Raw genomic sequence first — 12676 nt, 5'->3', positions numbered from 1 at the left:
CAAACTTGACATTGTCCTCCTGCAGAATCCTGATGGAAAAAGTATGTTGATGCTAAAGTCTACAAAAAGAAGCAGCGCTGAGGCGATGTAGTATCAGACCAAGACCATCTGCCAATGTGTGTTACATGAAGGAGAGAGCCTGCAGGTCCTGCGGGCCACAGGCACACAGCACAAGTGATTAATATGCCTGGGTTAATGAGGAGTCCCAGCATCGCCTCTGCTCATACAACTGTGTCAGAGTGCCAACATCTTGATGATGATTCGCTTAAATATTTCTGCTGCAATATGCAGACCATCCACAAATGCCAGGGCTGTGGGCCTGTGGCGTCTCCTGCTTTGTAACAGTATGGACCTAAATATAAACCACATAAATAAATCATTAAAAAGCTGCCACCTGGCAATTATCGTGCTAATTAAAAGGCGAAGTGCTCATAATGGTTTCATCTCTCAGGAGGTTCATGGGCCCCTTCTTCCTCTTATCACTCCATATCCATCCTTCACTCTCCTCTCTCCCCCTCCCTCCTCTCTTTGCCCCTCACCAGGGTCCTGGTGCTGCTGGCATGTGGTGAGTGTCGCCTGCTCCTCTGTTTGGTCTGTGTTGAGGGAGAAGAGGCTGAGGAGGACAGCTGGATGAGTTTAGAGGATGGAGGGGTCTTTACTCTGGGCAAAGAGTTGTGCTCCAACAGCCAAAGCTCTTCATTTATTCATACTTTGAGTGCTTCAATCCCCAAATTCCCCTAATAGTGCACACACAAACCAGTACCTACAAATAGTGGAGTGGGACAGTGGAGCAAACAGAGCGGTCATACACGTGCAGAGGGAAGATTGAGGCCAGTCTTTAGAGTCTGAAGAGCCCACACCTGCACCGCCGCGCATCTGCTTCCTTTGGGGGGAAAACAGTCTTTTCATGAAGTGAATAAATGTCCTCAAAAAGGCACTGAGGCAGAGAAAAGACTCTAGAACGGCCCATTCCCCATTCAGAAGCAATTAGGTCAGGACAGGTAGGACTTCTGCCGTGTGATCAGAGCATGCCTGTAATATTGAAGATTTGAGGGTAACTTTAAATAAAATATTAGCTGAGCAGGGCAGTTGCTGGCCAGCTGCTCATTATGTCAGAATATGGAGAGACTGCTTCAGCTAAAAGAAGATCCTGCATGTGTTGGCACAAAGTGCAGTAATAGTGGTGCAGTATCTCACAGCAGGACATGTCCAAAAGAATACACACATTTGTAATTTTAGAAATATACACATAAAAGGATCTGGTTAAAGTAGAATCCTGGGCAGGTGTTTCAATGAACTATGAACTAGTTGTAGCTTTTTTTTAAATTTCATTTTAACCATTTACAAAAAAAGTTGCTGGCATGCAGCTTTATTTCTTACAAGAGATTTAAATCTGTTTAAAGCCAGTTGTGGTTACTGAAAAATGTTAACTAATACACATTTTGCATTACTAACATAATGGGTTTTTAAAAAAATAAAAAAAAGTACACGTACACACACACACACCATCTATAAATAAAAAATTACTGTAATATTTGTAAATGACAGCCAGAAATGAGAAGAAGTTCAGCCACATTGCTGTCAAAGCCTGAGTGAGTATTTTGTGATGTTTTCAAAATGGAAGTGTGGATGCCAGGCGTTTTGGAGCCAATCACATCTTCCAGCTACAATTATGAAACTGTCCTCCACTCTTTGTCTACCAAGTGACAGTTTTTTTTTATATAATTACCACCTAGTGCAGGAAAATTAGAGATTATTATAAGACAAAATACAAATTATATTCACAATTTGTCCAAATGTAACAGACTTTTAAATTGTGCCTTGGGTCTGGTCATTACTTTATGCAGTTTTATAGTCAACCAACAGATCTGTTAACACCAGCAGAGCTCAAATGTTTGAGTGCCTGACAATAGCACAAATGCTATCAAAATTGAAATCTAAAGCCAATGCGGCTTTTTCCTGAGCTGGAGCATCAACCACAGAGACAAGCTACATCACAAACAGACCTCAATCTGACAAGTGCGTCCTGTTGCACTTGCAACTCTATCAAAAACAAACTATACAAAATATACAGTATGTACCGTATAGAGACAATAAGTCACAGCTGACTCAGATGGCACTTAAAGTTGTGACATAAATCATGCAGTCTTCCCGTAGAGGCCTACACGACTAGTATTTAAGTGAAATATGAGGCTATGGATAATTGAATGTGTGCTTCCAATGCTGTTCTCTGGAGAAAAGATAGAAGGAAAGATGATGGAATAAGGGTGGAGGCAAAAGAGAGGGGAGATGGTGTTTGATGTGGTGACAAAGTGATTAACATGGGTAAGTGAGAGTCGCTATGAATAAAACAAGTTCTGTGTTGGAAAAGCTGAACTGAGGGAAGTCTCTGTAGAGTCCCATAAAGTGACAAATATATGTTCAGAACAATACTACACTGAGGAAACCATTTCATGTAAAAGAAGACTGGTTTAACTGAACACTGCATGCTATATGTTTAACTCTTTTCTAATGGAACCACATCTCTTCTTTAATGTTGCTCCTCTGTGTTGATAAGATACACATTCAGTCTAAGAAACAATTTCTATAGGAGAATGAATTTAAACACCATTCAATTTGTACTGATACAGATAACAAAAATCAAACCGCGGTTGGGTCTATAATGTAAATCCGAGAGCACATGATGAGATTAACATTACTATAAAAAAGAGTAATCTTTGTAATTACTTCCCAGTCCTATTTCTTCTGTGTTACTCTGCTTACACATAATTCATTAACCTCACCGTGTTGCCTCCATGCCACATTATGTAAGAAGGTCACATGTAAACAGGGCATTCCGCTTTGGGACTTACGTGGTCGGCAATGGTGCGGCCCAGCTTGTCCATCCTGGATCCTGCCTCTGCGATTTTCTTGGCAGCGCTGATGACATCAGAGGTATTCTTCAGCGGGCCTTTCCCCCTGCGGAGGGAAAGTGGAGAGATCAGTCACTGTTCTGATCTGCTGCAGCCTCATTCAAAATGCAAGAGCAACTTCTCAACACAGAGACATGTTTGTTTTGGACTGGTGTTTTTCAGTCACAGCCAGCACAGAAAGACAGCATGATCACAGGAATATTTCATGGAAAAGTCACAAACACAAAGGTGTGCAGTGGAGATGCCCTGACAGCAACAACAACAACACTGGACACAGCAGAGCCAATAGAAAATCACTAACTACTGAGGCTGTTGATACGAGACTCTGAATAAGCACTACTTTATTAGCACATCAAGTACATCTCCATAATAGGCTTTTAAGAAACTCAAAGATTCTCCTGATGCAGCCTCCATAACAAATACATATAATAAATGCATTCTGCTATTTCTTATTAAGCCCGATAAATAAAATGCCCCAGTTTTTAAGCCGCTTTGAAGGGTTTTGTTAGTGGAAGAAAAACAAAATGTTTCATGGTTGAGAAAAACTGGACAGCGTTAAAGACATGACATGCACTACCAGCTTTTCATTTGCAGTCCTTTCATCCAGAAGGAAGAAGAATGGAGGACGATATTAAAAATGTAGCGTGATAAGAGGCCGATATGATTTCAGGCTTTTGGGTTTTGTCCTGACTTTACATATTCATCTCCAGACCCAAAGCTGCGGCCGGCGTGGGTCACTCCAACCCCAACCCGACCCACTGTAAAGCTCCACAACCATCGGCCCCATGAGGGACTTGGGGACACAGTTGGCAAGAGGCACAAATTGGATACAAAGCTGCTCTCTCCAGGCTAAAAAATGAGCTATCCAACCCCGAACAGATGGAATTTTGTGTTGTGTTCTGTGCCTTCCTCTCCCCTCTCACCCTCCCATGGCCCTCCCTCTCCTCCCTCTGTATCTCACCCATGAGGTCCTAGAGGAAGAGGGGGTTTGCATCGCAGTGCAGCCTCCAACAACTCTGGGGACAAAGCAGCCCCACGAGACGGCGCCTCCGGCTTTATGGGAAACAAACATGCATGGGCGATTTACCTTTTCTTTTTTAAAATAGGGTTCACTTTGTCCCAATAAAACTATCTCATCCACACATGCACAGTTACAAGGTACAACACTGGGCTTATTCCTAAAGCAACCACTGCAGGTAGCTCGAACTGATGTTTAATTCATCTGTGTGCTCCCTGCTATCGAGGAGAGCTGCATGATCTAATGTACGCTGTGGAGACCAGCACTGTATTTCCCTACACTTATGTCATAATAAAGTGTGGAGTTGGTATTAAAGTACCTTCAGAAAGCTTTAGTGTAAGTAAACGTCAAATATCTTTACCCTAACTTCCTCTAATGCCACTAATTACATATATAGTATCTTATTTTTTCACAATACAAGACCTTGTTTTCCTACTGTCAGCCCAGCAGCTCCTGTGTTGTTTGTTTGGATGTATTACTGTGAATTTCAGGTCTATGGAGACACTTGGTGATGGCAGTAGACTGCAATAGTCCATGCACTGTGCAGCACACAATGCCCTGAGACAGGTGGCTCCCAAATATGTTGCATATTTCCCATCCTCACATGGGTTATTCATGAGCGCTGCCATACAGCCGTGAGCGATGCACAAGTCAACAAGAGTGCCTCTCTCTCTCTGCAGGTTTGCCAGGATGGAGGTCCAGATCAATTACTTCATACAGCATTAACCTTGGTGAGGCTCTATGCCAGCTCAAGGTTAAGGGGGCGATCATTTAGGCGAACGCTGAATTAGCCGGCCACTGACCTTCCATATGATACGGAGATGGTGTCATATGAAGAACTATATATTATATTCAGTCAGTCCAACACTCACTCTGCTTCAGTGCTGGTGGACAAGATTACAACATGACGACAAATATACACAGTATAGCATTATGACAGTTGACAGTGGCATGAATCTCACACATATTTTCTTAAGTTTCTGCAGGGGTAGCAGTAGTATAACTCTCAGAAGCAATCCAAGGGGGGGCTGCAAGATATGGTGAAATAGGTGCAATTATGAGATTATAATAAGATTTCCTTTGCCAATAACAAAATATCCAGCTGTGTCCATATGCTTTATATTATACTCATTAAACCTATTAGTTCTGAAATTTAGACCTCTGTTGTGAAATGCATTTAATTCTTCTATTAGTTTACCAGTCTTATCTACGGGATGTGTTTAAATTGCACAGTGTGAACTAATCCTGATATTAAAGGAAATCATGGCCATGACACAAACCTTAATGACAGAAAAAAAAAACACAAAATAATAGAAAATGGCCGAGGCACTAAATGTGATCTGAGTTCATGCTGGAGACCTAGAGTCCCTTGCCTGACTCTCATGGCAACCCTGACTGATGTCTTCGTGACATGTTTGACTCCATAGGTTTTTCTTTAACGCCTGGCTGAGGAAAATCAAAGCAGTCATGTAAATAATGGATGCCAGCACCATGCGGCGGTAGTTGCTAGGTGACAACTCCATCAGGTAGGCAACAGAGGAATCTCACAGGCATACATTATGTTTTAACTAGTGTCACACATGGAGAGTTACAGCAAGAACACACTAACAGTGTACTGTGCCGTCACATTCAACAAGTCCAGTGTTAAGATTTTGTGTGGGCAGGGCACGCGTGGGCTATCGGGACAAGGCCACTTAAACTCAGCTCTAACAGAAACGTTTTACTAATGCATAGAGATGTTACAAGGATGTATCCATAGACCAGCTGTGCCATGATGTCTATAAGGAGTGGGAAAGGGCAAAAACTACTTCCTTGAGTTACCTTGGAAAGAATGTTCAAAATTCAAGTTGTATAAAAATAAGGCATTTGAAAGATGACAGTGGGAAGTGGGGAGATTCTATCCAATTCTGGACTTGGGGGAGAAAAAAAGCTGAGATTTGTGTATGTGATAGCAAGCATGTGGCCTGTACCCCTGATTCTAAAGCTGAAGTAGGAATTTTCAATTAAATTAAATGGGGGGGGGGATCCTTTGATCTGCTTTGCATTGTAAAACTGAGGGAGATGCAGCCTTTATGTGGATATAAACATGTCACTGCAATCAATAACCTCTTCACACACACACAGGCACACACACATACACATACGCATACACACGTACACACGTGCGCGTGCCTTAACCATGACACCACAATAAAACACGGATGGTAGAGATTGAGATGGAAGTGCCCTAAGATCCATTGTGTATCATCAATAAGAGTAGGTGGTTATGAATTTTAATGCTTTGGGTTTAGTAGTGGTACTCTAGTTGTATAGCTGGTGATCCTATTTTTACAGACCCATTTCCTGCTGGTAACTGCAAGACAACGGGGAGACTTAAGAAAACAAAGGTGGTTTGGAAGCTTTTCATTATCACTACAGCAGTGACTCACGAGTTGAATTCCCAATGTGCGATGATTAAATTACTTAAATAGAATGCATAGTTTTACAGGTAGCACAAGGTGAAACTACAGCCCACATGATTTATTGACCTGTGCATCACAGATTAAAAGCATTTTATGATATAGGTCAATGGACACTGTACAAAAGATCCATTTCTGTGTTCTTGTTTTCTTCCTTCAACAAAATCATAACGTACCTCTGTGTTGTATTTTCATGGTATTATAGAGCTAGAGCAGAAAGGTCAAATGTTATCAAACAGATGTAGGCCCGGGCTGATTGTGTTTGACATAAGCTGAATATAAATATGTATTTTGTCTTGGAGGCATTTCCCCCGTATTGCGGAACAAAGGCCATTCATATGAGGAGATGGCAGCAGAGACATTAACATTCACAGGCTGGTCGTCGGCGCTGGCAGCCATGGATACTGACCTGGTGAAGTCCGTCATCTCCATCATGATCATGCACATCTGTTTGGCCAGTACGATGATGTCGTTGCCACTATCGTCCCATTGGAAACCTCGGCGTCCAGTTTGCTCTTCTCCTCCTGGAAACTGGCCACTTGTTCAGCGATCTTTGCCTTCTGCTCCTGGGGCAGCTGTGCCATGATGGCCTAAAGGAGGATTTATAGAGACCGTTAAGGGTTAGCGCAACGGACCTCTATATACAGCTAAAGCATGGAACTAGCTTAGTGCCTCAGGGCAGTTCTTTAAAGTGCCTTTAATGGATTCAACTGATGTATGGCAACACAAAAACACAGGTTAATACACTGACCACCTCAAATTGTGAGAGGGGGGCATGTTTTTGAATGTTGTGGGGAATGGAGGGGTGTACTTGAAATTGAAGCACATAATAACTGTAAATATATATAGATAATTTTCAAGCGCAACGCAGTACATCAAAGTCTTTGTGAGGAAAAAAACAAAAACAAGTATCATGTATGTATATCACACTTCATTAATGTGGAATCAGTGACAAAATGGAACATACTCTGAGGGCCTAAAAGATTGTGCAGGACAATCCAAAAGTGACAGGTGGTCACCATGCAGGTTAAACACATTACACTGGATTATGGCAGAATGGTACAGAATTTCAATGTCACTTATGGAAAAAGAAAAGATCCTTTTCATAAATATCAATATTAATTAAGCAAGGATCAAAGTTTATGCCCCACCATATGAGTTGTATGATTTGTAAAAAGAAACTTCTAGAATATGGTGGAGGTTTTGAGCTGTTTACAACTTTACCAAGCACTGAGATGCCTCATAAAATCTAAATGTGTTCCAGTGTAACCTTGTTCCATATCCCTGCAGCATTGTTGTGTGTAATTGCCTTCAGATAATGACCCTCTCCCTGCTGTTTCTGGTGCAAACACAGTGGAGTGAACTTACCCGTGCACTCTGGCCCGCAATGAGCTGGTCGTCCTCTGTCTGCACACTGGTCCTGCTGCGCACATCAAAGTCCTCCGTCTCAAAGTCGGAGTCATCCAGTTCTTCTGGGGTCTGCAGCACAGCAAAAGAGAGACAGCTCTGAGTGTATGAGGGGAATGAACAGGATACAACAGAAGAGAGAAATGGGGGAAATTATATAGACATAATACAACCTTTAGAGTGCCAGTAAATAAGCAACCGGCAGTGCTTACGCCATAAGAAATGCTTTAGTGTTTCCCACCATGACAACGGCTGATAAACTCATTCCTTCCTATACCTCACACACACACAAAAAAAATGTAAACTGAATTTGTAAATCAAGTCTAATGTGCTGCCTTTGCAATTTGAGAGGGAAAATGAAGGGAAGAGTGGCTCTGAAACATATTGGGAGCAAAATGCCTCAGATTCCCATCTGTCGCTGCTATCAGGAGGAGAGGGTGAGGCATGAGTTATGCTCTTCTGGAGTGGCGCTACTTCATCTCTGATCCGGATCCCTGGCTCTGAATGCAAAGCAGACCACAGGAAAAGTTTCCATGAATATTAATAGAGGTGCATTTCTGTCTCAACAAGACACGCCTAAAGCAAAATACAATAGAGAATGACAGGGAAATGTATTGAGCTGCGATATGGGCACAGGGAGATGATGTGGCCAGATAAAGGTGCATTATCACGCCTGCGCCGCTACTTGTGCTCATCCAGCTGTCTCAATACCTCCATCTGTAATGGATTTGGAGCCCTGGACTCTAAAAATAACTGAAGGTCTCAGAACAACCTTATACTTCTTTATGGGATGTGGAGATGCTCCCACTCTCAGGGGAGCAGAGCTATGGTTGGAGATTCAAAGCTGTAGTGACTCAGAGGCGTCTCTTTCAGTGCAGACAATGGCGTGCAGTGGGGCACAGATATCACCTGCCGTGCCTGTGCACCAGATAACCTGTGGATACGGGAGGCTCAGGGACCAGGGCTCAGAACGGGCATTGGCAGTTAAGCTCTGTATCCAACTCTCCACACAAGTCTGCAAATTTAGGCATCAGCGGGACTATGCAGAACACAGTCACTGATAAGAGATGTGTTCACAAGTACACAAGTATTCTGAGGCTGGCCCGACAACCACAACTGACTGTTCCAAGTAATTTAATCAGATAGAACATAATATATTTGAATTGGATTCTTAAATTTTTACTTATTGTGTTTGTAATATCTTAATCAGATTAATTGTCATAATGGGCCTTACTTATACATACACTGCAAGGAAGAGAAAAAGTTCTACGAGAGTACCTAGGGTATTAAAAGAAAAACAAACAAAATCAAACTACTACTTCCAATACATGTCTATATTAATCTCAAGTTATCAATAGTATAATGTATGATTATTACTGTTTATGATACATAAAATGTAATGTGCAATGACACCAAGTTAGTTAATTGCCCTTTAAGAGATGAAACAAATCAAAATGAAATGTGCCTCACCACTTTGTACTCTCACAAGACCTTAAAGCGTCTTTCCCCACCCTACAAGGAGTTTACGAGAGTGACAAGAGGAAAAAAACTTATTTGTGTAGGTATCTGTGGCAGGTGCAGGCAGGGCAGCAGCAAAAGCCTTTTCTATTTGGGTGACAAGCTGCTCGTCATGTTTTTAAGCAGAGAGCAGCCGTCACCCTGGGTTCTGAGGCTCTGCACACTCTGCCACTGCCCCCTGCATCTCTGTCAGGCGCTGTCGGATGTCTGCAGGCATATTCTCAGATGTCACCGGGCTTCAGTCCACCTGTCAAATATCCAGGGGACATGCAACACGCTGCCTGTACACCACTTACAGGGGTTAAAGACATGTCCATCTCACGCTGCCCTAAAACCATACTTGTCTTCTCACATCTACTCAACCATGTGCGTAAGTCAGCATTGACGTCACAGGCTATCAGAGGCTGAAATACTTTACAATTGTCTTTCAAATGTAAATGCCGAAAAGATCATTTTTACCCACAGCCAAATGTGTAGGTACGAGGATACTGCGGTTAGAGCAAGCTGAATGGCCATAAGTACCTGGCTAACAGCTGTGCGATTGTGTTGAATAATCAAAACCTGTGGCAATTACCTTTAACAATAAATCTCACCGAACGACTGAACAGAGAATTATGTTTTCAGACTATAAATTGCTTCCTGACGACGTTAGCAGAGGGGCACGGCTGGATTAAAAAATATAAATCCTCTTATTTTTTAACGTCTTCGCACACCTACAAGCAAACGGCCGGCGAGTCCCAGAGGAGCAGTGGTAACAGCTTAATCAATCTGGATAAAACAGCGGCACGTGAGCTCTGGAGGTAGCTCGCAGTCCGACAAAAAACTGCTAATTAAAAGCTCCATTCTTGAATCAATTGCTTATTACAATACATAGTCAGCATAAAGGCGCCTCTCTCATCTAGAGCTTTGTCTGCGCAGGAACACGAGTATTAATGAGTGAAGCTTAAGTGAGCACCGTCAATACAAATGCACAGGACATGTGACTAAATCCAACTCACAAAAGAGAGCTTATATAGCATTATCTGAAACTAGAGCTGCACAATGGCAGAAAAAAGAAATCTAATTGTTACTTGTCTGACAATTATTGATTAGAGTTGTAGTTTACTAAAAAGAAGGCTTCTGTTTTGTGAACATTGTGAATTACTTGAAGAGCATTTAAATTTGAGAAAACCGAAATACTGATACTTTGCAATGATATCGCATTGGGGGTGTTCTACATGTATCTCTAATGATGGAATGTTTAGGAGTTATAGCTGTTATGGCCACGGCGACACAATGTTGACATTAGCAAACAATGCCAACAAATTTTCAAGATTGTCTCAAAATTAAAAAAAAAGGACAATACATTTTCACGAGCTTGTGTTCAATACAAGTGATCATGGTCCTGATTCAGAGTTTGATTTTCAGTTTGTCATTCTCACCTTTCTATTGACAAACTAATGGCTAATGGTAGTTAGCTGGTGAGAAATGTTATTTGTTTAAAATCATCTCACTTATAGTTTCATCTAAATCTGTTCTTTATGGTCAGATTGTCTTAAAATAAAGCTCTAATTAAACTCTAATAACACCTCAGAGAGAGCAGATCCCACAGTTAGGGTCATACCCCCAGGGAATGTTGGTAACATCAGCTGCATGTAAATAAAAAGAATCACATAAATTATAGAACATTTATTTTGTGTGTAAACAACAAGCTTTGTCATTAAAATACACAATGTTTTGTTCTTTGAAGAGGACATTTCAGTATTCAAATGTGCCTTTGGATTTAATAATTGCATCAAGATAAATTGGAATTTCAATTCAATTGTGATATATTGTGCAGCTCTATCTGGAAATTTATAGAAGGCGCCGCAACAACAAAACACTTAGAAGTACTTGACACGAGCCAAGCATGAGCCTAACATACTACAGATTTCTCATTTTCAGCTCAGTCAATTTGGAAAGCGCTTCTGCTGTGCTCACCCTCCATCTGTCTCCCTTATACCTCCACTCAGGCAGAGGCCATTAACCCAGAGACATCCAAGGCTGTTGTTACACTAGATTGCAAACCTGGTCAATTAGGTTGGCTTATGCCTGAGACAAGTTAATCACTGGCTTGTACGAATCGCACACATGCAGTTTCTTACATACCATTAAAATGGCATCTGCAAGAGGCACCATGGAACATACTGTGTACAAAATAAGTTTATTGCACCTCATTGCAAAAGTCATAAATATGGTGATTTTAATTAAAATTATTACATCAATGCAAGCAAATCAAGACTGTTTTTTCATTGGATTACAAGGTTTTTAAAGATGGTGCTATCACACTACTAAAATGACAAACTATTTTGAGGAATAGACTCAATACTCAATGCTGATTCAGATACCACGCTTTAAACCATAGAATGTGCTTATAAAAATGTAATAGTACTTCTTTTATATTACCATGTAGTCTTATAATGGTGCAATCCCTCTGGTCCAGGTGGGTTCCATAATGCTCCATGGGCTTATACTAAGTGGTCTATGTGGTCAATATGCCCTGATACAGCTCAAGATCATTCTAAAGATATTCAGATAAGGTTAATTTAATGTCCTGTGAATGTGACTTCTTAGTATCAATACCTGCTCAAGTGAGTAGTTTCGATACCAGTTTTAGTATCGATGAGTATCAGATTTTCAATACTCTTGACTAAGGAGTTCAATAAAAAAGCGCATATACGGTAAAGAGAAAGGCTACACAGAGGACGTAAATTTAACATCAGTGACAGCATAGAAAACAGAAAACCATAAGACTCACTCTGATCATGAGCACAGCCTTGCGAATGTCACGAATGCCATCATACACCAGCCGGGACGCATCAATAAATTCGTTCTCATCCACAGGTTGTGTGGGGTTTGCGCTCAAGGCCTCCACCGCAGACTCCACTTGTTCTGTGAAGCGTGGCATGACTAAAGAAAAGAGCAGGAGAAAGATTGAAAGGAACGCACTTGAACATCGGGGAGACAGTTTGGGTCTACTGCAAGATCGTATGAAAAGGGCAAAAATGAAATGATAAACAAGTACAGAAACTATTACTGCCTATAAACCCTAGCAATGGCACTACATATTGGATTTTTTTATTTTAATACTTAATAAATATAGAACAAATGCTAAGAGGAATAGATTGGAGATTTTTCTCCCAATAAAAGATTTTACAAAGCTCTGCCAGGAGACATGCATTTTGTTCTACTGACAGCAGCTCCATAAGTGCTTCTCAGGCACGTCTGCAATAATAGATTTGAAACGCAGTATTTACCATTTCAATATAACTGTTGAGTGAAAGGCAATGGACTTTAAGCAGCCAAACAGTCTAATAAAGATATTCTACTACTAGGCTATGATT

General features: G+C 41.3%; 1 protein-coding gene across 1 annotated transcript in view; it reads right to left on the bottom strand.

Moving 5' to 3' along the window:
* The window catches only part of ctnna1 (catenin (cadherin-associated protein), alpha 1), a 62768-nt gene that overhangs the window by 14358 nt on the left and 35734 nt on the right, over positions 1-12676 (bottom strand). The window contains 5 exon segments of the mRNA XM_055159001.1: positions 2853-2958; positions 6799-6880; positions 6883-6979; positions 7758-7868; positions 12091-12242. Coding sequence (XP_055014976.1) covers positions 2853-2958; positions 6799-6880; positions 6883-6979; positions 7758-7868; positions 12091-12242 — 548 coding nt within the window.

The sequence above is a fragment of the Boleophthalmus pectinirostris genome, unplaced genomic scaffold, assembly GCF_026225935.1.
Source record: "Boleophthalmus pectinirostris isolate CB_2022bp ecotype Guang Dong unplaced genomic scaffold, ASM2622593v1 HiC_scaffold_23, whole genome shotgun sequence".
NCBI lineage: Eukaryota > Metazoa > Chordata > Actinopteri > Gobiiformes > Gobiidae > Boleophthalmus > Boleophthalmus pectinirostris.
The sequence above is the reverse complement of the archived record's forward strand: the minus strand, read 5'-3'. Positions and strand labels throughout refer to the sequence as shown.